General features: G+C 44.4%; 2 protein-coding genes across 4 annotated transcripts in view; one reads left to right on the top strand and one right to left on the bottom strand.

The window, feature by feature from the left end:
• LOC119188188 (uncharacterized) overlaps nt 1-17647 on the bottom strand; it is a 49956-nt gene extending 32309 nt beyond the window's left edge. The window contains exons 1-7 of one of the 3 annotated variants that reach the window (XM_037436113.2): nt 17228-17647; nt 15900-16043; nt 15276-15356; nt 12724-12970; nt 9818-10522; nt 5464-5643; nt 1279-1400 (exon numbers count right to left, since the gene is read on the bottom strand). In XM_037436113.2, coding sequence (XP_037292010.2) covers nt 1279-1400; nt 5464-5643; nt 9818-10522; nt 12724-12970; nt 15276-15356; nt 15900-16043; nt 17228-17235 — 1487 coding nt within the window. In that variant the 5' untranslated portion in view covers nt 17236-17647. The remainder of the gene's footprint in view (nt 1-1278; nt 1401-5463; nt 5644-9817; nt 10523-12723; nt 12971-15275; nt 15357-15899; nt 16044-17227) is intronic. The other 2 variants (XM_037436112.2, XM_037436111.2) reach the window with 2 other exon arrangements.
• Nucleotides 17648-17885: 238 nt separating this feature from the next.
• Nucleotides 17886-22416, top strand: Tctp (translationally controlled tumor protein). The gene is made up of 5 exons (XM_037436114.2): nt 17886-18042; nt 18116-18186; nt 19254-19557; nt 21538-21653; nt 22097-22416. Exons 1-5 carry the CDS (start codon nt 18015-18017, stop codon nt 22097-22099), a joined length of 522 nt encoding a protein of 173 aa, XP_037292011.1. The 5' UTR covers nt 17886-18014; the 3' UTR covers nt 22100-22416.
• The last annotated feature ends 667 nt before the right edge of the window (nt 22417-23083 follow it).

Below are 23083 nucleotides of genomic sequence, written 5' to 3'. Positions count from 1 at the left end.
AAATGGTATTTTACGCACTTGAAGCAGCTCGAGGTTGCGCCAGAGTAATTTTAGCTTTTTTCTCACGCGTTCAAATAGGCACCCAGTGGTGCTGCTGGCGGCTTGTTCGCCTGGCTGCATAGGGAAGAAACAAGCGCTGAGCCTAGAGCCGCCCATAAAGAAAAAAATGAATAAATAAAATCTGCATTGCCTCGATGCCCCACTTCAAGGTTGAATGAACATGGCAGCATGACTGGCTTCAGGGAATTCTTAAACCATGCTTGCGAGTGCAACGTAATCTAGTAACATTGTGGGAGTCCTCACGCATAACGAGCACGCCAGAATTCACTGAGGTTTTACACTCAAAATTTTGTGATCATGTTACGCTTCACCAAGGCATCCATGCTGGCTCTCGTATCGCATATGCAACGCAGAGCACCTAAACATACCTCAAAGACAGCAGGGACCTTCTGTTTGAAGCATGTGTCATGTTCATTTTAGTAAAACTTTTGGCAAGAGTGGAACCAGTACTATAGTGTACAGCCATCAGCACCTTTAACCACGCCACGCTCCGCCGCGTGTCCTGCAGCAGTTTGACGCTGACACCACGTACGTTTGGGTCTGTTGCCAAGATGCTAACCATACATGCCGATATACTATCCAAGCCTACCGAGGTATTATCTCAGCAAAAGCACCCAGCACTTCGCGGTTGGCATCAATCAAACTAGCCCTAGCCACGCATCGAAGTGTTAGTGTTAAAGGTGCCGACGGCTGTACAAGAAGTATCCCTATAGTTCGTTCCACAACGATGTACCAGTGTTGCTGGAACAGACAAACTCTTTCATTTGACTGCGGTGGTTTTTCAGCTTGACTAAACAAAGCTGGAGAAACTGGTAATAACATACTTTAATTGACAATGTGCGTGCTTACACAACCACTACCGTATTTGTTCTAATATTAAACACAACTTGATGAAGCCTCCAAAACCTGCACAAAGTTTCAGTTTTTAACTTTTACCAGCACTACAACCGTCATCACCTGCACCAACCAGTGTTGTGGGCATTGATCGCATGAACAGCAGAACACAGTCGGAAAATTTCAATTTTAAAAATTTCTACTCCCTTTCCACTTCAGATGGTATGCTTTTTATGGCGATACAAAACAGAAAAGCTATGAATGACTGCAGACAGTCCCTTTGACTGCCTCCCCCCACTCAATAATGTCTTTTCACATGAAACGTGAAAGTACATTACGTTGGGGCACGTAAGAACATAGGCTACAGAGGGATGGGCCACTCACTTTTTTGTTGCCTCGATTTTCATCCGCAAAAGGTCTTGCTTGCGCTGCTGCTCTAACTCGCTGCTGCTGCTATCATGCCTCTTGCGAGTGGACCCCTCTAAGATGGATGCCTTATGAGCGCCCTGTATGTAAAGTAGCACACGTAAACCCAAGATCAGCTCATGACATTGAGACAACAAATCCAAAGATTGGAAACAAATTGAACAATAGAAGTGCATTAGGTGAAACAGAGGAAAAGCGAGACTCCCCCTTTCAGAATAGTCAGCGTGGAGTCACAGCGCATGACGCAAACATGAGCACTGTAGAAATGCAACACCCATGACCTTCTGCCACTGAAACTTTCACGGTAAAATGTAGAATGAGCGTAGCTTTGAGTAATGGTTTTTATTTGCAGATACTATGAAGATTATGACTCGAGTGATAGAGCATCCACCTCCACTGCGGAAGGCTCCGAGTTCAATTTCCAGTAGACCACCAGATAACTAGGCCCCTTGCTTTTCAAAACCATTTCCCACCTTTCATTTCTTCTAGTGTGAAACTTAAAAAATAAATAACACACACCCCCTCGACCACAAGATATTTACCTACTGATTTACAAAACGCGCTCATGAATCAATCACAAAACAGCTTGTAGAGCAGTGCCCGACCACAAGCCGCAGCGGTCGTGTTGCATTGTCGGTAGTCTCATACTAATGACAAACTCTCCAGCTAATTTATAGTCCAAAGATAAAAGTAAGTTATAGTCCAAAGATAAAAGCTAAGGACTGGGAACTGACTCGAGCTTTCGGGACCGATTAAGCCTTTTTTACAAGGGTGACTGCTCGGCCGGCTCTGAAGCTCGCGATTTTTCTTGGCAGTGTCACCCTCTCCATCATCCTTCTTTCCACCGTTGTTTTCTCAACTGGTTCTGTAGACCATGCACTGATACACTGGGTAAGGTTCCAGTTGAGCGGTTAACATTTCCAAGTCTTGTTTGGATGTGCCAAAACTAAGAATTGTTTTTTTGTGTGGCTACTCTCCATGTCGATGACCCAGGCGTCATCACAATTGATGCGGTGGACCATCTTTTCGCTGTGTTCAGCGACAGAGTTTCGTGCGGCGTCGAGGTTACGCACATCGTTTCGATGTTGTCGTATCCTGATGGGGAAGTTTTTTCATCCCGCCACCGATGTAGGTGGCGGGACAATCTGTGCATGGAATTTTGTAGACGAGCTCGGGGAACCTTCCTTTCGCAGTCTGTCTTTTGGTCGTGGCAAGAATTGCCCGATTGTTGAGACGGGTTTCTGCACCACCTGAATGCCCTCTTTTCCTAGCACCTTAGACAATTGCTCGCCGATTCCTCGTACATATGGGACAGAGATGCAGTAGAAATGTTTCGGATAGGCCTCATTGTTAGGGTCATCCTTTACAGAAGGCAGGTGGGGGCAGTTTCGCGGTCATCAAGTCGCTGGCGTACTCGATGAACATAGCTTTTCGGGTATACATTGTGTAGCAGGTTAACGGTGATCAATTCTTTTTTTCGCAATTTTTTGGAGCTGCAGATGACCCCTGCACGATTCAGGAGTGCCCTGACCACTGATGTTTCGTGCGCGGTGGGGTGATTAGAAGTGAACTGCATATACAACCTTGTGTGGGTAGGTTTTCGGTACACGGAGAAGCTCAAACGTCCACCCCTACACCCCGCTTTTTGCCTTTTGACTAGTGCATCCAGGAAAGGAAGAATGTTGTTCTTTTCACGTTCCACGGTGAATTGAATCGCGGGCTCGATCGAATTTAAGTGTGCCATGAAACTTCCAAAGTAAGAATTTTTGATTACGCAAAAGACATTATCCAAATATCTCAAAAATACTTTGGTGGCTCGGCGAACGTGTCCAAAGCTTGTATCTAGATGTGCTCCATTGTCAAGTTTGCCACTGTGGCTGAAATGGCAGCTCCCAAAGCGGTTCCACTTGTTTGTTGGTAGAAATCACCTCCGACAGAAAAAATATGTCACGTGGAGGCAGAATTCCATCAAAGTGCCCAGTTAGTCTGTGCTGAGGTTCGTCCTCTCGCTGAAGTTTTCATCTCTCTCCAGGGCGGTCCGGGCAACTGAGACTGCGAGGAGTACGGGCACACTCGTGAACAAAAAAACCACATCGAAAGACACAAGGCTCTCAACAATGTTGATTGTCACCTCAGACATACGCCGAGTTTCTTACATGTGTGGCTGTGTTCCCCGCTAGTGGCGACAGGGTCCTGTGTAGATAGATAGTATGCGAAGTGGTAATGTTTGGAAGTCAACTATCGGGTGCAGCTGTATTCCCGGTTTGTCGATCTTAGGAAGGCTGTAGAATCCCGGCGCTGAACAGTTTTTGCATATGAGGCGCAAGTAAAGTATTCTTGATTCTGGGTGGTTTTTGAAAATTTTAGCCAATAGCTTGTCTAGCTCCTACTGAATTCTGGGCATAGGGTTTTTCGCGAGTTTCCTGTATTCAGGGTTGTTTAGAAGATTTTCTATCTTGTCTTCATAGGATTTGCGGTTGAGTATAACAGTTGCTTTGCCCTTGTCCGCTGGAAAAATGGTTATGGTTGTTCTGCAATGAGCTGTCGAAGAGGTGGCGGGGTTGTTGTATTGAAATTGTGCCCTTCAGAAAAAACGCTTGCTTCGTGACTCGATAGCTGTCTTGTTGAGAGGTTGACAAGGCTTTTGGTGGTTTTGCTGCCGTTTCGGGGCTCTTTGCTGTTCTGCAGTGCCGTGAGCTTACTCTAAGGCCTTTGGTTTGGTTTGTTGTTGCGGCGACATTTCTTGCGAATGTGTCGAGGGACTCGAATACGTTGGGCATCTGGTATTCTAGTTGCCTACAAAGGAAATACAAGTCCAGTTTTTTCTTCTTTATGATGTTGTGATATTTGTGTACTCTGACTTTCACCAGTCGGCGTTCAGCTTTAGCCATGATGTTGTTTCACTACGGCGCGTGGACAAGGCGCTTGAGGCCTAAGCTGCATGGTATGACGTTCAGGCCTGTCTTCGTGAAGGATAGGTGGTTCTTGTACCACCTATCGGCTCTGCTAGCAGGGCGGATAGGTGGTACAATGATGTAATACTGATGTACCGCTCTGCTAGCAGGGTTGCTTCTTAGCCATAGTGAGAGAGCAACGATTGCAAGGTGAACATCTTCGACAGATGTCTGTCTGGCTGGGTGAACTTTCATACTAATAACATAATAATAACAACAGATATCTGTCAAAGATGTTCACCTTTAAATTGTTGGTAGTGACCTTACCAACGACCCACAGAGTGAAGTCTATTTTTCTAGCTTAAAGGGGCCCTGCAATGCTTTTTGAACATGGTCAGAAAACGTTGCTAATCAGTAGTGCAGGCTCACGATGACACACAAGCCAAATATTATAGTGTAGCACGCGGCCTCGAATCATGTCTTTACAAACGATGCGCCAGACTAAAAAAAATCACTGCTTGACAGGCCAAGTATCAACTATTGACTGATTTGAGCACGGCACTCTCAGTCGTTACTGGGGCCACCGTGGGAGGCCACAACTTCGTAGCCGCACATCCGCAGAAGGAGAAGAAAAAGGAGGAAAAAAGTGCTTGAAGTCATGAGGTGCACGCGACGTATTTTCTTCCGCCCTGCCATCGCTCCCTGCTTGCTTCCAGTGCTTTTGGGGTGAGAGAAAAGAGAATGCGATCCGCCTTTTTCACAATGCCGCTGCGTATGCGCACTTCCCTAGTGAAAAAATCGTGAACGACTCCCGGTCTCAGAGGCCTTCGTTCTAGCAATTCCAGTTCTCCTGGCCCATACCGAACCCTACCAGAACGCGGGAGGGCAGCACAGGAAAATGGAAAAGGTGAATTGCAGCAGGGGACAAATCTTCTAAACTCTGCTCATACCGGACGGACTCTAAAAGATTTTGCAATGGTGAATTCGTGAAGCAACAAGCTCCTTTAGTGAATCCACTCCATGGCTACTTGGAAAAGTTGCAGGGCCCCCCTGAACTTTAAAGATACTGTTTCTTAGGTGAACTGAAAACAGCTTTTGAAACTTCTGTTTACATTCACTAAAATGTTATAGTAAAATGGAAACTGAAAGAACAAAGTTTCAGACAATGCATAGCGCCCCTATGTCTTTGGAAGACAGCAGAAAGCCGGAGGCGGTACAGCACTTACACGAGGACATTGAGAATGTTTACCTGTCGTGCTTCACTCATGGTAAGCGGTCGTGCTACCTTTGAAGGCGTGACCTGCTTTGGAGTAGTGGGAGCCAACCTGAAGGAGGAAGTAACAGACGCTGAAATCTTGCGTGCAGCTCCTGTTTTAAATCCTGGCCGGTCCTTTCCACCTGCCTTGGTGGAGCCTAGAACACCGCTGAGCTGGTGTTCAAAAGAGCAAAACATTTCATTTCTGAATGAGAAGGCAGCAACAGATATGTATAAAAAACAGAATTTTAAACAGGACATTAACAACACTTCTGCCACTAAAACAGTGGCAAGTTTTTTTTTTTGTTAGTCATATTATAGAGACCATCTGAAAAGACTTGTTTTTCAGTGTGCTTCCCTTGTCAGTAAAGGCTAAGAGCAGTAAGGTAGAAAGGTGGGATAGTTGGAAACGATGCATGTAAAAATCAATGCAAATAAGACAGGGCATGAGAAGAGGACGCTGTATGAGCTCTAACAAGCGAAGTTTATTGAAACAAAAATGAAAAAAAGAACCTATACAAGCGGGCACAGAAAATTCAGGAGATGCCAAGAAGTGGACGAGCGGGCGTACCTTTCATTCTGCAAGAACAGTGATGCATGTATATCTGAACTGTTTTGTTTATTTACCACCAACTGCTGAAGAAGGTGGCCTGTCATTACTAGTTCTATGTTGTCTTTTGTGCCGACGGAAAGCTCGGAAGCATGTTTATTTATTTATTTATACTTATACCTACAGCGCCCTCTGGGGGCATTGTTGTAGTGGGGTTTACAAATTCAAAGTACATTTAAATCAGTGGGGACAAGCTGAATTGCACGGCACTCAAAAAATAAAAAACAAATAAAAAATACCTAAATCACAGCATACAATATCATTGTGTGACCATATACTCCTTTAAAAGGGAAGGAAACGCTGTGGAAGGGGCGGTCAAATGTTTTTGGAAGACTGTTCCATTCGTGAATAGTTTTAGGAAAAAAAGTATTTGCATGCGTTGATGTTCGGCACATATATTCACACACTTTCGAAGGATGGTCCCGTCGTAATGAGATGTATGTTGGTGGTCTGATGTAATTGTTTTTATCGATCCCAGTTTTGTCATTTATTAGGTTGTAGAAAAGACATAGCCTGATATATTTACGCCTTGAGGAGAGTAACGGCCAACCAAGTGAACTAACAATTTCGCTAGACCTTCTGGTGAAGTCGTAATCGCCCGTCCCAAACCGGGCGGCACGTTTTTGAATGCGCTCCAATGCATGAATATTTAACTTTGTGGCCGGGTCCCAGGCAGTGCAAGCATATTCTAAAATCGGGCGCACATTTGACATGTACAAAACTTGTTTAAGAACAGAGGGGGCGGTTCTGAAATTGCGGCGTAGGAAGTTCAGCACGCAACTGGCTTTAACTGATACCATGCGAACATGATCATTCCACGATAGTGTGCAGTTGATGACAACGCCAAGATACTTGTATTCATTTACCCTGGATAATGGTATCCTTTCCATGAAGTAATTTGTGATAAAAGGCTGTTTTTTCTTGGTAAACCTAACGACACAGCACTTTGACACGTTAAGCTGCATTTTCCTCGTACTGCACCATGTTATTACTGAGTCAAGGTCTTTGTGCAGTTGTTCAGAATCTTGAGTGCACTTAATTTCACGATATATGCAGCAGTCATCTGCGTACAACCTCAAATGACTGTCCACGCATTCAGCAAGATCATTGATATGAATCAAAAAGAGAAGCGGTCCCAGGACGGAGCCTTGTGGCACTCCTGAAATGACATCAGCATGTGACGACGCGCTATCGATGATGGTGCATTGTTTCCTGCATGAGAGATAAGCTTGTAGCCATGCCAGTGTGTTAGCAGATATATTGAGCCACGATAATTTCAGTAAAAGGAGCGAGTGTGTAATGGTGTAAAAAGCCTTGCTAAAGTCTAAAAAAATGCAATCAATTTGGCTACCGGAATTTAATGCTGCGGTGATGTCATGTGTAAATTCTACGAGTTGCGTATCGCAGGAAAACCCTTTCCGGAAACCGTGCCGTGTTGGACAGAAAAAATTGTTAGTCTGAAGATGCTTTGCCAAGTTCAAGTATATAATATGCTCAAGTGTCTTACAGGACACACACGTTAACGAAATGGGCCGATAGCTGCAACTACTTGACTTGTCACCACTCTTGAAAATAGGAATTACATTTGCTCGTTTCCAGTCATCAGGTAATGCACCCTGCAATAAAGAATTTCTGAACACAGCTGTAAGAAATGGGCTTATTGAAAGGGCACAGTTCTTTAAAATAAAGTTTTAGATTTGATCTGGCCCTGATGCCGAGTTCGCACAAAGTTTTTTAAAAGAGATGCAACACCTTGTTCTGAAACTTCAAACTCCGTCATTTCCGACAACGTTACTGTGTTGCACATGATAGTTTGAACCGCTGACGAAACCGAAAACACAAACTGAAAGTACTGGTTAAAGCATTCAGCTTTACTTGTACTGTCCGACAAGTATTTAGTACCATTGTTTATACCAGGAATACCACCAGGAATCTTTGCCTTTCTTTTAACGTATTTCCAGACGAGTTTCGGGCTAGTTTTCACTTTAATACTCAGATCACTCAAGTATGCTTTCTGCTTTCCTCAGATCTTTGGTTATCTTCTTACCAAGTAGTTTCATCTGTTTCTTTCAAGGTCTGACGTGTGACAATATTTGCGATAGAGACGATCTCTTTTGTTTATGAGCACTCGGAGTTCCTTATTTAGCCATGGTTTATCATTTCATTGTTTGGCTCATATGACTCCAATGGTTCAAAAGTTTGAGTTAGAGATAACAGTTTTGTTTTTAGCTCATTCCACAAGCCATTCACGTCAGAGCACGAGCATATTTCTTGAAATTCAGGTAAATAAGTGTCTAGCTTTGTTGAATTAGAAGCGTAGTCTCCTTTTTCATAAAAAAAAACACCTTTCTGGGCCCCAAAGCTTGTTGTTGAGCTACAGCTAAGCACATTTTAACAAGGACAGCTTCGTGATCACTAATACCTGGTACTGTAACAACAGAGGAAGCAAGCGTTTGATCTGATCACTAATACCTGGTACTGTAACAACAGAGGAAGCAAGCGTTTGATGAGCACTTCTACTGACAAAAAAGTGTAACAAAGAGAGGTGACTTCTGCAGATGGCGAGTGCTCTATGGAACACGCCACACGGTTTGCTGACTATGCTTATGGTGTTGCGCACACCATACCCTTGTCTTGCGATAGTTCCTACATAGGACAGACTGGATGGTGTTTGAACATCCGTTTGAGGGAGCATGCTAGCTCTTTGAAGGGCGTGCGGTCTCCACACATTGCCCTCTATTGCAGACAGTGCAGCTGCGCGCCCGAGCTAAAGACGGGCAGGTGACTAAGCATAAGAGCCAGCATACTCTGGAAATTGTGGAGGTGTTCGAAATGATAAAGAAAGACACGTGCATGAGTTGCCCTTCTATCACTGTGATTGATAAAGAAGCTGCTTTGCTGAAAGGTGCCAAATTGGGTTAGTGTACACATTTTATTTATTTATTTAATTTATTTATCATAGCACCCCCAGCGCCCAAGGGCATTACAGTGGTGGGGAAGAATACAAAATGTCAACACTGAATACGGATACTCACACTTCTACGACACAATAATAACGCAATTCATTGTCAACTATACGTAGCGGCACGTGGGAGTAGACAATATAAAGCAGCTTCACATGAGCCTTTTTTCGGTTGGTCATCTTTGGGGCATGTGCTGTTTTGTTCATCTTTTTCCTGCCAATATATATATATATTGTATCTGTAAATTTTCTTCCATTAAAATTCAGTTGATAGACAGTGCTTGTGTCGTCATTTCCTTTTCTCGACCGTGTTTTCTTTGCACTGGCCGTCAAGGCTACATGTAAGCATAGCCAAGACACAGGTATGCATTAATTGTTTTGGTTTTACACCTCAAAACAATAATATAAGCACGAAGGAGGCTGTACAAGAAGGCTCCAGGAATTTCAACCACCTGGAATTTTTTACCGTGCACATAAACCTAAGTATACAGGTCTCTAGCATTTCACTGCCGTCGAAGTGCTGGGATTCATTGTCGTGACCTGCGGGTCAGCTGTCAAGCATCATAGCCACAAGAGCATTATGGCAGGCGAGACACACATAGAGTACTCAAGTATTTGCTTTAGCAATGTCATTACATCCAGCCATATGACTATGCCATATGGGCAAGCTTTGAACTCTGTTATAATGTCAAAATGACTTGTGGGAATCGCACTTAAAAAATTCAGATGGCTTTTTATTTGTCAAGCTCTGTGTGACCATGCTGACGTGAACATACCTTCACACCTGACTCGATGTGGGAGCTTGTAGGGACGAGACGAGCTCGCTTCGGTGTGGTAGGCGATTCCACCCAATCATCGTCATTGTCCGATTCTGCAGTCGATGGCGATGACACAGGATGCTGTCCACTAGCTGCCTGAATGCCAGCAGGCGTTTCCGGTGAGGTTGTCTTTGGCAGTGTGGCGACTGACGCAGCTGCAACAGAAGCCCTTGTGATGCGCCTTTCTTTTACCAGCTCTGTGTCTGGCGCCGAGGAAGACAGGTTTTCAATGGTGGCAGCTGTAGTTTTTTCTACGCTACTATTTTTCAAAGGAGATTTCGGAACAGTTCGCAAGGCTGGTGTTTTTGGACTTGCCGGAGTTCCAGGCACACTGTCCTCGGTAGCATGTTCAGATGCAGGATGCACGGGTGTCGAAACAGCCTTTTCTGTAACAGCCACAGATCTGGTTCGATTTCTTGCTGCATTGCTGCTCTTCAGGTTTGCAGTGGCATGCAAGGGGCTAATGGGCTCCTTTGACTCAAAGGCTTTTGCCTTCTCCTGCACACTACACTTTGCATACGGCGAAAAGAGCTGCTTTGATGGCGTTGTAGCACGATTAGCAGATGTAAAGAGCAATGCCCGCGAAACGCCTGCTCCACGGGGCGGGGTCGCCGAAACCAGTTTTGCCGTCTGAGCCCGCGTTTGTCTTGTACTTCGTAGGGGCTGCAGAAAGAATAAATACAATGCACAGCATCAAGTAGGATCTGTTATGAAACGTGGTGCAAGAAGCAGAAAAAAAAAAAAAGCTGCATAACGTCATTACATGACTAGCAAACAATGTAAATGCTCCTGTTTGCCGTCCTAAACAATGCACAGTGAGGAAGTACTTTCAGTTATTTAACGAATGTCACCCTACAACTAGGTGCTCTGGTGTCGAAAAAATGTCAGGCCTACACGGCATGTGCAGCACAACTACAGTTAAAGTTGGAAGAGCAGGCTTTCTAGAGCCATTTTTAAAGGAACATTAAAGTGAAACAGTGAATAGGTTTAGATTGATAAACTGTACTTGGCAAACTCTGTCACAAGTTTCACTATCATAAGTTCATTATTAGCAGAGAAAATTAACGTTGATGTTTCATGTTTAAATTTTGCACTGATACCTCTGCACATGACGTCACAAACTTTTAAATGTAATCCTCATATTTTCGCGACATGGGCTGGATAAAATATTCTGAAACTTCATATGTTAGGTCTACAACAGCCACAAATAACAATGTATTTGATTTCTGACCAATTAGAAACTGCGTAGGACCCAGTAGACGCTGTCAAAATCTACGATGTGACAGCATTTTGTACAGGAATCTAAAGGTGGTGTCTCCACCCACACTTTCTTTTCGTGCATTTTCTTGCTAGAGCTCTATCGTGGCTGTGAAGGATTCCGTATGGGTCCTAAAATGTCTCAGTTTTTTCACCTTGACTTGGTAGTGACCGCATCTAACATCCTCACCTTCTAGTATCACTTAATTTTCATTCTAGCAACAGCAACCGAGTTAAAGTGGACTGGTTAGCTGTTGCCGCAAAAAGCAGGCCTTTTCACAGGCAGGTACTATAGTACATCGTACTAGGAGTATTGCATGGCTTGAGAAATGTATGCATTGAAAACATGTCTCAGCACTTCATTCAAGTCAGCCTGGTGCAGCGGAAGTAGATCTGCGCCTCAGAAGACTATCACGCAGAATGTGACACTTTGGAAAAATTATGGACCATCTTCCTGAAGGGAACCCTGATGGAATGTGAAGCAGCAATAATGCGCACGGCGTTGACCTGGTTGAAACGGGCGTCGACGCGGGTGCTGGAAGAACGGTTGAGCTCGGGAAGTGCCAGCGGGTGAGACGTGCGCGACACTCATCGCCGAAACCTTGCCCACTGCCAGCAACTATTTGCAAGTGGCGCAGACTGTGAAGTCGGACGAGTCCGCACCAGACTCGTGTCGACTCACTTCAGCTGCTTACGGTTTCGGACGAAACCAACGTTGCACAGGTGGTTGTCAAACCACAGGCGGTCACATGCACGGCAACTGTGACTGAAGCTACGTTGGAGCAACTCTCATCGGAAGCGGGTGACAGCCCCGGCATTGCTGACGGCGCCGCGAACGGCTCTCGCCACACGTGGACGCGATCAGCGTTGCAGTGGCAAAACGCCTCAGGAACGGCCGGCGCATGCAGGAGGGCGGTTCGAATGAGGGGACGCGGCGCTTTTGAGATGTTTCCGACAACGGCAACGTCGAGGATCCGCCGGTGTTGACCTTCCGCTGTCAGCGCTTCCGCTCGGCTTCCCTGGCTCGCGTCTCATCGGTGTTGCAGAGGCGTTGAAGACTCTTGCTCTTGGCTTTCTTGGCTCACGTCTCGGTGTTACCCATGGGGCATCTCCACTCTCGAACACGATCGGCGTGCTCGACTCGCACCTCGCTGTCGTTAATTTTCCACTGCCGACGCTTGCGTTCGGCTTCCCTGGCTCGGGCCTTGTCAGCGTTACAGGCACATCGCCATTCGCAAACGAGATCGGCTCTGCTAACCCTCGCAACGTCGGTGACGACCAGGTTACGCCAAATGGCTTCAACGCACGTTTTAGCGGGCGAAGGAGATTCGCTTTCCGGCACCCTCTCCATAAACGAGCCGAAAGAGTGTTCACTCGATGTGCACACGAACGTTGAGAGCGCAAGGCAGGAGAGGGAAAGAGTGACGTCACAGCGCACTGCGAGAGAAAGCGGGACCTACTTGGTACGGCCACAACACCTGCGGCGAGGGATGCACGGTGCGGCCTGTTGGCATGGAAACACGGACAGACAGCATTACACAGGCTAATCAAAGAGCTGCTTCACATCTAAAAAAAAAAAAGTTTAATTGAAACAAAACACCGCTTACCTGGCGAAGGTTTGAATCTTCTTTTGGTGACGCATCCTCCACCTTGACAGCAGGTGGTGCCTTTTTACTGGCAGCCCTGGTAGGCCTCACCACAGAGTTGGGTTGGACATCAGCATTTTCCTTCTCTGGGTCCTCCGATGACGTGGACGATTTTGCATCATCTTGAACGGCTAAAACTTTCTTCTTTGTTGAACTCTGCTGCTTGGAACCCTTTGATAATGATAGAGTCTTTCGCTTCTGTGCTGCTCTGTAAAATGTGGATGCAAAAAAAAAAAATCATGTAGAGAAGGTTACCTGAGTTGTGTATGAAACTTCAACAATTGTGAGCGACAGAAATAAACAGATCCAAGCACAGCATACACATAATCTTATTGCACAGGACTTGGTACATGTAAATACATGTACTAAGTTAGTACATGTAAATTTTACTTCTATTACAATAAAAAAAAATATTAAAATGACAACATTGACAGGGCATACTATCCTTAATAAAGCAAGAGCCTAATTCTAATTTGCGAAGATTTTGTTACAAAGTAAACGGCATACAGCTAGGCTTATAAGTGTACTCGTGCACACACAAATGTTTTTCAACAACCCACAGGTAACTTCCATGTACACTCGCTAAGACTGAAAAGGCCAAGCAAAGTCTGTATGGATATATACCTTCAGCACAGTAATGCTTGAGCAGACTAGAACCACCAATCAGACATAACTTAGTAATAAATAACAGTGCCATTTTCACACGAGAGAAAGCATGTTTTCCCATCCAAGGCAGCATTTGTGCTTCATTCTAGCAAAATTTTTGTTCACTGCTTGTGTTTTAAAAGACCATGACATCTAACTTTCCAACTTTAGATGTTTGTGTTGTTCCAATAAGTTGCACGGTAGTTTTCTAAAGCACGAAAAAAAAAAAAACAAAAAACAAAAAAAAAAAAAAACAGAAGATAACGAGACAGGCACTAGCGCCTATCAAGTCTTTCTCGGTCAGTGTTTTTTCGTGTGCTGAAAAACTACACTATGATGTACCAACACGCCCAAAGCACTACACTACTAAGTTGCAGACATTGTAACTATGATAAAAAATGATTGACAAACGCGGTATTGAACATGTTTTAACACGATATTAAAGCTGTAACGCTGAGTTGGTGGCACCTTACGACACCGGCACCAATTGAACGCTGCAGGGAGCTCGGGCTCCTCGTGACGTTTCGCCTATTCTATGAGTACTATCAATGTCACAGAAAAAAAGAAAGTTCGTGAGGCACGCACAATGCCTGCAAGACTGGTGTGCAGCGAAGGGGTTCTTGCGTCCGCTTCTCTCTCTTTCGTTTCGCTGCTCTCATGGTGGTTTCGAGTGTGTGTCACTGGCATTTCAATCGTGCAGTGAGGAACTCTCTTTAGAAGGGGCACACTTCTGACCATGAAGTGGGGTCTGTGCAGGCAGGTGCGTTTTGCGTTGCTTTATGGTACGTGTGTTAAGACAGATTCAACTTTTGGCAAAAGAACAAGTGTGGTGTATCACAACCATGGTTGATCCCATGGCACCCATGTCATTCTCTTCCTAAATCTAGTGCTCCCAGCCAAAAATCACCGTCTCAATAATATCGACAGCTCAAGCAATGTGCATGTAATCGTACAAGTACACTTGAGCACCATTGTGGTGATGCTCTAGTTGCCGACGATTTTGGGCGAGCATGCCGATGCGTTGCGAAAATTGGTCATAATCATCGATGCTAGCCTTATTCATATCTTATCTCAGAGCCCTTTTACAGTTTAATTTTGAGACTGCGAAAAAAACATTCTCATTAAAGAACAAAAGTTGTAAACAAATGTCAAGCGCCAGCGGTCATTTAAAGAAAGTGCCACACAAGCGTCAGCAGTACCAAAGATCTGATATCTGTAATCATGAACGTCTCAAGTTACTTTCATAAAAAGCTCAAGACAGCTTCGCACTAATGGCGTCAAGCCTGAAGGAACAGCAAAGCTGGGCAGCCTTTTCTTTCTCTATATTTTTCACTTCCTCTTTCTACCTCTTTTTTTTCAGTTTTCCTTCACGTTCTTCCTTGGCATGACATACTTCCCTTTGTCCCCTCCTCACCCTAACTTTACTCTCCTCACCCTCCTCACCTCTCCCCCCCCCACCATACTATTACTATACTATATGAGGCTATGTTACACTCTGCTAGCGTGCCAGGATAGCCGAGTGGTTATGATGCTCGCCTTTGGATTGCAGGTTCGAATCTCATCTCATCAAGAAACTTTCTCCAGGAATCTTTTTTTTCCCTTTCTCTCTCTACTCACTCTCTCAACCATCAGAGTCATGCATCATGGGCTAATCAGCACACATGTTCTGTGGGCGAAACAGGACATGAAGAGGACGACGAGAGTGCATGGTGGTTCATGACAGTGACTGTTGTCTCAGAATACGAAAGACCACTAAAATAAATAGCTCTGCTGTTAAACATTCAAAACTGTTGCCCAAGGATGTCTGCCGAGTTCATCTGAAAACGTGCTCACACTAAGTAAGACAATAAAAGTTGCTGGCGACTCACTGTGAGGAATACGAGTTCTTGGCACTGATGCGAGCTCTCAGCTTTCGGCCAGGCGTCTTTGGCACTGTGAACTCGCACTCACTGGGTATTGAGAAAAAGAAACGCACAGTCAAACAGTTTGCACAAGTTCAATAACAGGCTTTACACCGTGGATAATTTGTATGAAATGCCAGAAATAGCACGCTTCAAAAGCTTTTTGCTTCTGTATGAAAGCGGGAACGTCTAGCCGCTTCTAAACCGTTTGGTCGGTGTTTTTTATGTTTTCCTTGTCTCATTTAGCATAATACCTTTGTGCATTTGTTGCAAGAAGCAGCGTTAAAGCGTGGCTCTCTCAATATGAAGAACATGTGGCCTACTGCTTGAAGTAGACTGCACTCATACCATGCAACCACCTTCACACCTTGCAGGCACAATAATCACTGTATGACTTGCTTGTTATGCCTGCTACTTAAAAATTCTGAAACCTGCTGGGCAGCCTTTTAATTATCGTACTTCTCAACAAAATCCAATTCAAGCAATGACCCTTTCCCACTACGACTTGCCGGCTCAATTACTGCCAAACTTAAGTTTTAATTCTACTAAAGCATAATGAACATAAGAAGAGAAAGCAAAGTAATTACTTACACAGAGTTTGCAGCTGCGCTTAGATTGCTCAAGACATTTTCAACGTGACCTAGCGCACGTTCGTACTCGTCATCAAGTTCCTGGTGGCCTTCGCCTGTTTTTTCGTACAGCTGCGCAAGCGCAGATGCCAGGCTGAAAGAGGTCCTGAAACGCATGACACGCATTTTTGCAGATTAGTAACTTCCAGTGCCTTTCATTCAAATATATGGGTAGCAATTTTATACTAACGAGCAATGCTATGAGTTTGTTTAGAAGAAGAGAAGGTGCACAATCAATTATGAAATAGTTCCCTCTTCAGGGCAATCTAGCAGTATCTTTTGTGTCAAACAAAACAGACTGCACTGGGCATTGCTCTGACCGAGGTAAAACTAAGGTTTCCGAAAATACTGCACATAATACTCTAGCTTCATTGAATATTTTGCCTTTATTAAAATAGTTTTGTGTTCACAATATGTGTGATGGTGTAGGTCAAAGTTTTCGACTTTTGGGCGAATTCACCTCAAGTTGGAGAGAAAGCTAAAACGAAACACTAGGTAGTATTGTAAATATTCTTCTGTGCCTAACAACAGCTGGGGCCCTTTGCCACTAACGGTGAGAAACTAATTCGGAAAGCTTTTCGCTTAAGTCAAACTTGAGGGCACTAGGTCGGAAAAGAATCGCGCAAATTGTCACCAGATATATTGTAATAGCTGCAACAAGTTTAAAGGCTAAGTTATATTTACAGGTCCGAAAACTCAGAGTTACATCACTCAACAAATCAAATCGTCAACCTTTGCTGAACAGTTATTTAATTAAAAGTAAGGCGCACACTCAGTTTAGCTTACTCGTGTTAGAGCCTTCTTAAAGTTCAACGCCGATCGAGAGCGTCCTATAACTGCATCGCTTCAAACTGCAGGGCATGTGGGCGTTCAATATGACACGCTTTTCCCACTGAGACTAAGACACACACACACACACGTAAAAAAAACAACAAACGAGCAAGCACGGGAAGGCGAACAAAGAGATAAAAGTCAGATGTTACAACAACAAAAAAAAAAAAAACGGCAAAAAAACCCCCGACGAGGACTAAGGAACGTTCGTTTGAGCCGATCTTACACGCAAATAAAAGGGGATTTTGAAAGTACTCTTTCGTGTAAAAGTAGAGACGGGATAGGCTACTGATTTATGTGATTTGTGAGCTGGTACGCGAAAACGCTCAAACCGAGCAGTATTATGCGGGTTCGGTTCGAATGTAGAACCAAGAGTACCGAGTCGTGGCCACACGGTGCCACACCTTAAATACCTCTACGCTGCAACAACTGTGCGTTGTAGGTTACAAAAAAGCTTACCCGGCCATTTCGGGTCGGTTTCCTCTTCGAGTGTTGATAGTTACAGACGCAGGCTATGGGACTGCGGCGAACTGTTTTCAAAAATGTAATTGGCGGCAGGCAAGCATGATGGCGGCTGTTGATGTTCGCACGATGCCACTGAATGTTCACGACAGCTGGTAGGGTGGTGACACAAAGGGCGCTGGATAAATTATCTAAGGGCTCAGTAACACTCGCAACCTTTTCCGCCGCACGCAGTTAGCGAAACAATGGCCTTTCAGACTGGCATTTCTTGTTTCTTGGAGTGGATGTTTACATACTGAATAACTCTGGTTTAAACATGACAGTTAGTTCAAAATTTTGACTGTCCTTATACTAAAGTTTTATCAAATGTTTGAAGCACACATATATGTGTTATACGTGTGTTATTGATCCTTCAGAATAACTTTGGAATGAAGTTTGAATACGTCATAAAAGTTGATCCAAACTGGCTTTTTGTTAGTTTGCAGACGTCCGAGATCTGTGCGTAACAATGACGTAACATCAGTGTCAGCGTTTTTTTTTTCTTTTTTTGTCAAAACCATGTTCCCTTCACTTTTTTAAATTTTTGCAGTGGTGTGTCTAAAACACGTTTTCAAATATAAATTTGGCAAATTATATTCAAGCCGGCAAGCGTGGCTAGATGAACTGTCGATGCTATTTAAGCGCGAAGCGACCTCTCGAAGAGTCCTTTTCCCCCATCTGCTGCCGAAGGCGAAGGTGTACTGTCTTAGAGCAGCGGGCGCAATCCCACTTCATCTAAATAACCATGCTGATTTTTAAGGACAAGATCTCCGGTAAGCGTAGTTCGATGATTGCTTCTTAACTCGCGAACGTTAGTTTGGGAATGTAATGTCGTCGTTTACGCAGGCGATGAGATGTTCACCGATTCCAGCAAGTACAAGTTGGTGGATGACTGCATCTACGAAATCGAATGTCACGTAAGTTATTCTTCATATTCAGCCCAGCGGTGGATTGAACCTGAACTGCGTAGCTACGCGAGCTGCGGCTCTTGTCAAACCGGAACGTCGTATGACAAGACCACCAGTGTTACGTCATTCCCGCTGCGTTGTTCGTTTTGGAACGATTGCACGAACCCTACCCATTGTATGATCAAGAGATCTAACCGCCTTTTCGGGACTGGAATTCAGCCCGCTTTATTTCACTCTTCACGGTTCTCCGCGTTTCACCGCGCAGCTGTCGGATTGGCATTGCGTAGTGTTCGAGGTGTTACATTTGCTGTTATATCGTGCCGTGTTAATGCGGAAAAGCCGGCTCGCATTGAGTGGTACAAGTAAAAAAAAGTCCTTGGCGCTGTGCTTGCGTGTCGTGTAGGTACGCTATCTCGTTAGTAGGCGTGCCGTCACCGTCGTGACGTCATTTGGGGTGGTCAGTGATCTCGTGCCCTTGTTGTCTGTGAGGCATTTCGGCTTCACTCAGTGGTGCCGCAACGAGTCTCTGAATTTAAGTACGTGCGGTGATCTCCTCGCCGCCACAAAGGACGTACTCGTGCTTTTTTTTATGCACTTGTCACTAAGCAATGACAGCATGCGCGTCTGCGTGTCTATACGGCCAACGCAGTGACAGACTGTCTATCGGGCTGCGTTTACAGAAAACAATAAATTTCTTCGAGGCCTTATGTGCAGAGTTTTGTGTTGCCAGTTGGTGTTAGCATGTCCGAATTCTTCCTGGTTCCTGTGGCCAACCTAAACCTAGTGCTTTATATAAGTGCATAACCCATAGTAAACTGCTGTCAAACTCGCTGTTGCAGATCGTGTCCATTACGAGAACCTCGGGTAGTCAAAATAAATCTCGAGTCCCCGCTATGGTGGACCTCATGATGATAGTCTGGTTTCGCCATGTAGGTGCACAGTAAAGAATAGGCAGCGATTCACTGCCATATGGCTCCTGCTGCGTATTTGTGATCGCTACCTCATGCAAGTGAACAGTTTGACATGATCTGTCACTCTTGGTGCACATGTTCATCGCTGCCTTTTTTGGTATGCAGCACGTGACTCGCAAGCAGGGCGAGATCCAGTTGGATGGTGCGAATCCTTCTGCTGAGGAGGTTGACGAGGGCACAGATGAGAACGTGGAGAGTGGTCTCGACTTGGTGCTGAACATGAGGCTCACCGAAACCTGCTTCACCAAAGCAGACTACAAGAACTACCTGAAGACCTACACCAAGGCCCTTCAGGAGAAGTGGAAGGAAGAAGGCAAGTCTGCCGAAGAGATTGATGACGCCAAGGGCAAACTCACCACTGCTGTTAAAAAGGTGCTGCCCAAGCTGGACGACTACCAGTTCTTCATTGGTGAGTCTCCTCTCTACATCAGTGCTTTTCATACTCTTTCAACAATGGGCCACTCTGGCAGGTTTCCTTGTTATCTCTATAGCTTGATACAACTTTAGAAGTTCTTTGATTTTTTGGGGGGGGGGGGGGGGGTACACAAAAGCCTACATCTATGGCCATGCTCCGCAGACTGTCATGAGCGAGGCGGTGTGACCCCACCCAGTCTTTGGAGCAGTGTGCAGGGGCAGGACTCAATTGAGGAGGTGACACTGCTGTGCTTCAGTCACCTGGACAAGGCTTCTACAGACTTGATATTGAAGCCAGCTAGTAATTATTCCCGTCACGTGATAGCAGAAATTTCCCAGCAATTTCGAAAATATTCATCAAGCAAAAACATTCAGAACTGACCTCATGCGACATAATAATGTGCTCAAACTGGCTGTTGTGAAAGTCTTGTCAGCCCGGCCCGTGCAGAGCTTGAGGATGTAAGGTGCTGAGAGCAGACACTCTATGGAAATTTGACAACCTTGCACCATTCGTGCCATGTCCTTAGATTAAAAGGGCAATGATGACTTGCCATAAACTTTCTGTATTATGTACCAGGTCTGTGTGCAGTAAGCTGGGCATCATGTAAAAGGTGGCTTACATTTCTCACACTAAGCATCCAGTTGTATCTACACATTCATCGCTGTCAGTCACAACCTTTCCTTTTACCTGGTTACCGGAGCCACTTGAGTGACCTCCACAATGGTGCCATCTGATCATAGAGATAAAACAGACAAGCGCGAACTATAAATATATCTGATTACTTCTCTGACATATTTTGTGTGAATTCCAAATACGCTGATCTTAAATGTTCAAGGTCAAGGACATAGGTAAGGTGCTGGACGAATGCATACGATTGTTGACTTCTCAACACTGCAGAGGTTGGTGTGCTGCATTCTTCAACACCTGCAGCGACGCTGGGTTTTGGTGCGTTTTGTGTATGTGATAGGGTGTAGTCTCTTATTTTCAAAGGGCACGGCATTCTGCAGTGAAAAAAAAGTGCGCACACACACTGGCCATACCTTAGTATGGCATGCCTGCTAGCTGAATTGTATTGTGAACAACAGCATATCGTTGTGCCACGTTGCGGAATTGACGCTCCAACTTTCCACGTCATGATCTTGAGCAGGTAATCTCTGCCCCTGCCAAAAATTGAAACCTGCATGGTAATTGCATGGCTGATGTCTCTCAGAGGCACATCCAAGCAAATATTACGCCAGATTATGGGAGACACCACAACTATGCAAAAAGCTAACTTAGTAGGGTTGACGAGCACCCCTACTTAGCTCAAATTGCCTGTTTTTGTACGAGCTAACTAGCTGTATTGATCGTACTGGTAGTAGTCTCTCTTCAGTCTTGCCATCTAGACAGACTTCATTGTAGTGGGCTTCACTGCTTTCATGTATTTGTATCTGTGTCCTCGCATTGGCATAGTGGATAATTACTGTGAACATAATGACAAAGCAGGAATACCTAATGCCGGCACAGGTGCGCTGCCCAGGATGTCTCACTGCCATAAGTCAATTTTTTTCTGGTGTTTTTGCCTTAGATTATGCAGCAAGTGAAAACATCACTGGCAGTTTCATTTTCTGGGTGAGCGCCTGAGATTACAACATTGCATTGTTGGAAATAGCCTGCAAGATTTTGCTTTGGTCGGAATGCATTATTCAAAAGCTTTTGAGCATTCCTAAAAAAAATCAACTTTTTTTTTCTTCCAAAACTGGGTTTCTGTAAACTGCACTGCTGCCGTGCATCTTGTACTCCCAGAAGTACTCTGCCTGTGTCTTCTGGATTCAAAAGGATGCTACACTAAACATGGCACATCATTTGGCACAGTTAAGTAGCAGTACAAAAGTCCTACTTAGCTGACATGATAGTGCAACATTTTGCTTCTTTCCCTTGCATGCTTAAGCTCTTTGAAAGCAAATTATTGAGCAGTTTCCTTGATCACTGCAGGTGAATCTTGCAATGCCGAGGGTATTGTCGGCCTCCTGGAGTACCGTGAACAGGATGGTGGAGGAGAGAAGGCGGTGATGATGTTCTTCAAGCATGGTCTGGATGAAGAGAAAATGGTACGTTGTAGTTGCTTTGTAGTGACATTTTTGCTGTTGCAGTAACAGCCTTGAACTTAAGTTCAAAAGGAAATACTAGTGTTGACAAATCTATTTCTAAATTTTTTTTCAGTTGCATTGTCATTCCTGGGCTATAAATTTTCATCTCTTTGTTAAGCCTAAATTAGCTTAAAGTTCCATGCTAGTAGGCGGACTTTCGTAAAAAAAAATATATATGAATCGCAGGGACGTTCCCAAATTTTTCTGATAGTGCCGAAGGCATTCCACTGTTTTCTCGCATTATGCTGGTGGAATGGTGTGAAATTTGTCATTTGAAGCACAGTACATTGTTTATCTTGTGATGATGTATTACATCTGCAGTTCGTAAGTATGCAGTTGGCATTGTCTATTCTGTATATCAAATTGCATTTTGTATAGGAGGCTCACCAATTGTTTTGTTGCAGTGAATGTATGAGAGCTGCGACAGAAGACCTGGCCTTCGGCGGGGGACGGCCAAGTGGTGCCGACAGAGGCATCGACAACTCCATCCTCTGCAGCCCTTGGCCTTGAACATTGACTTACAGAACCAACAGTGAAAGTGTATCTGAGCTCGTTGACAGAAGGAACCTCTTGTGCCTGTTGTCATTTTATGTAAAGCTGTCCACCTAATGCAGGAGAGGAAAAAAAAAGCCTAGAAGTGTTTCCCCACCTTCCTGTACATTGGACACTATTTATTATATGCTTTTGGAACAGTTGTGCTGTTCATTAAAGGAGTTGTCAATTTCTTGTGGTGTCTGTCTTAAAATGGTGATTAGCACATTTACTGCTCGTGAAAGTTGGTGGCTGGTAAGCTTGCATGATCTCGGCTTGTAATGAGCTAAATTTTAGAAGGCATTAAACATTATTTCAACCATCTCCAGTGCCAAACGGTAGGATAAAGTGCAAAAGGTCCTTACATTATTGAAGACAACTTGTGCTTTTGAGAGACCTTCGATATGTGAGAGGTGGAGATAGAAAATATAATTTTTAATGTAAAATTAGATCATAAGTGAGTGGGGTGCTTTATCTGGGGCTCCACTTGCTGCTGGGTAGAGATAAATTCGAGTATTAGTGCACAGAAGCATTTTGCTGAAGGTAATTGACATTTTTTGATCAAGTGGTTTACACGCTTCATCCAGATATGAAAGTACATTGCTTCACTATGGCAAGCTAAATTGACAATGCACTATGAACTGCACCATTGACAGTAGCACAATCTGTCTTGCTAGTGTTCTAGTGGGAAAAAAAATAACATCTGCCATGCTTCACTATGATTTAATGGAAGGTGGTAATTGGAAAGTGGGTGTATAGTTATGCAGGCTTCACATGATAGTTTTTGAAAAGTGGCTCTGCTAACTGTGTCTATTTGGTACATGCACTTTGACAGTTCTTATGGATGTAATGGCCGCAAA

Source organism: Rhipicephalus microplus, chromosome 1, assembly GCF_043290135.1.
Source record: "Rhipicephalus microplus isolate Deutch F79 chromosome 1, USDA_Rmic, whole genome shotgun sequence".
NCBI classification, from domain to species: domain Eukaryota; kingdom Metazoa; phylum Arthropoda; class Arachnida; order Ixodida; family Ixodidae; genus Rhipicephalus; species Rhipicephalus microplus.
Note: the sequence above shows the minus strand (reverse complement) of the source record. Positions and strands in the feature narration are given on the sequence as shown.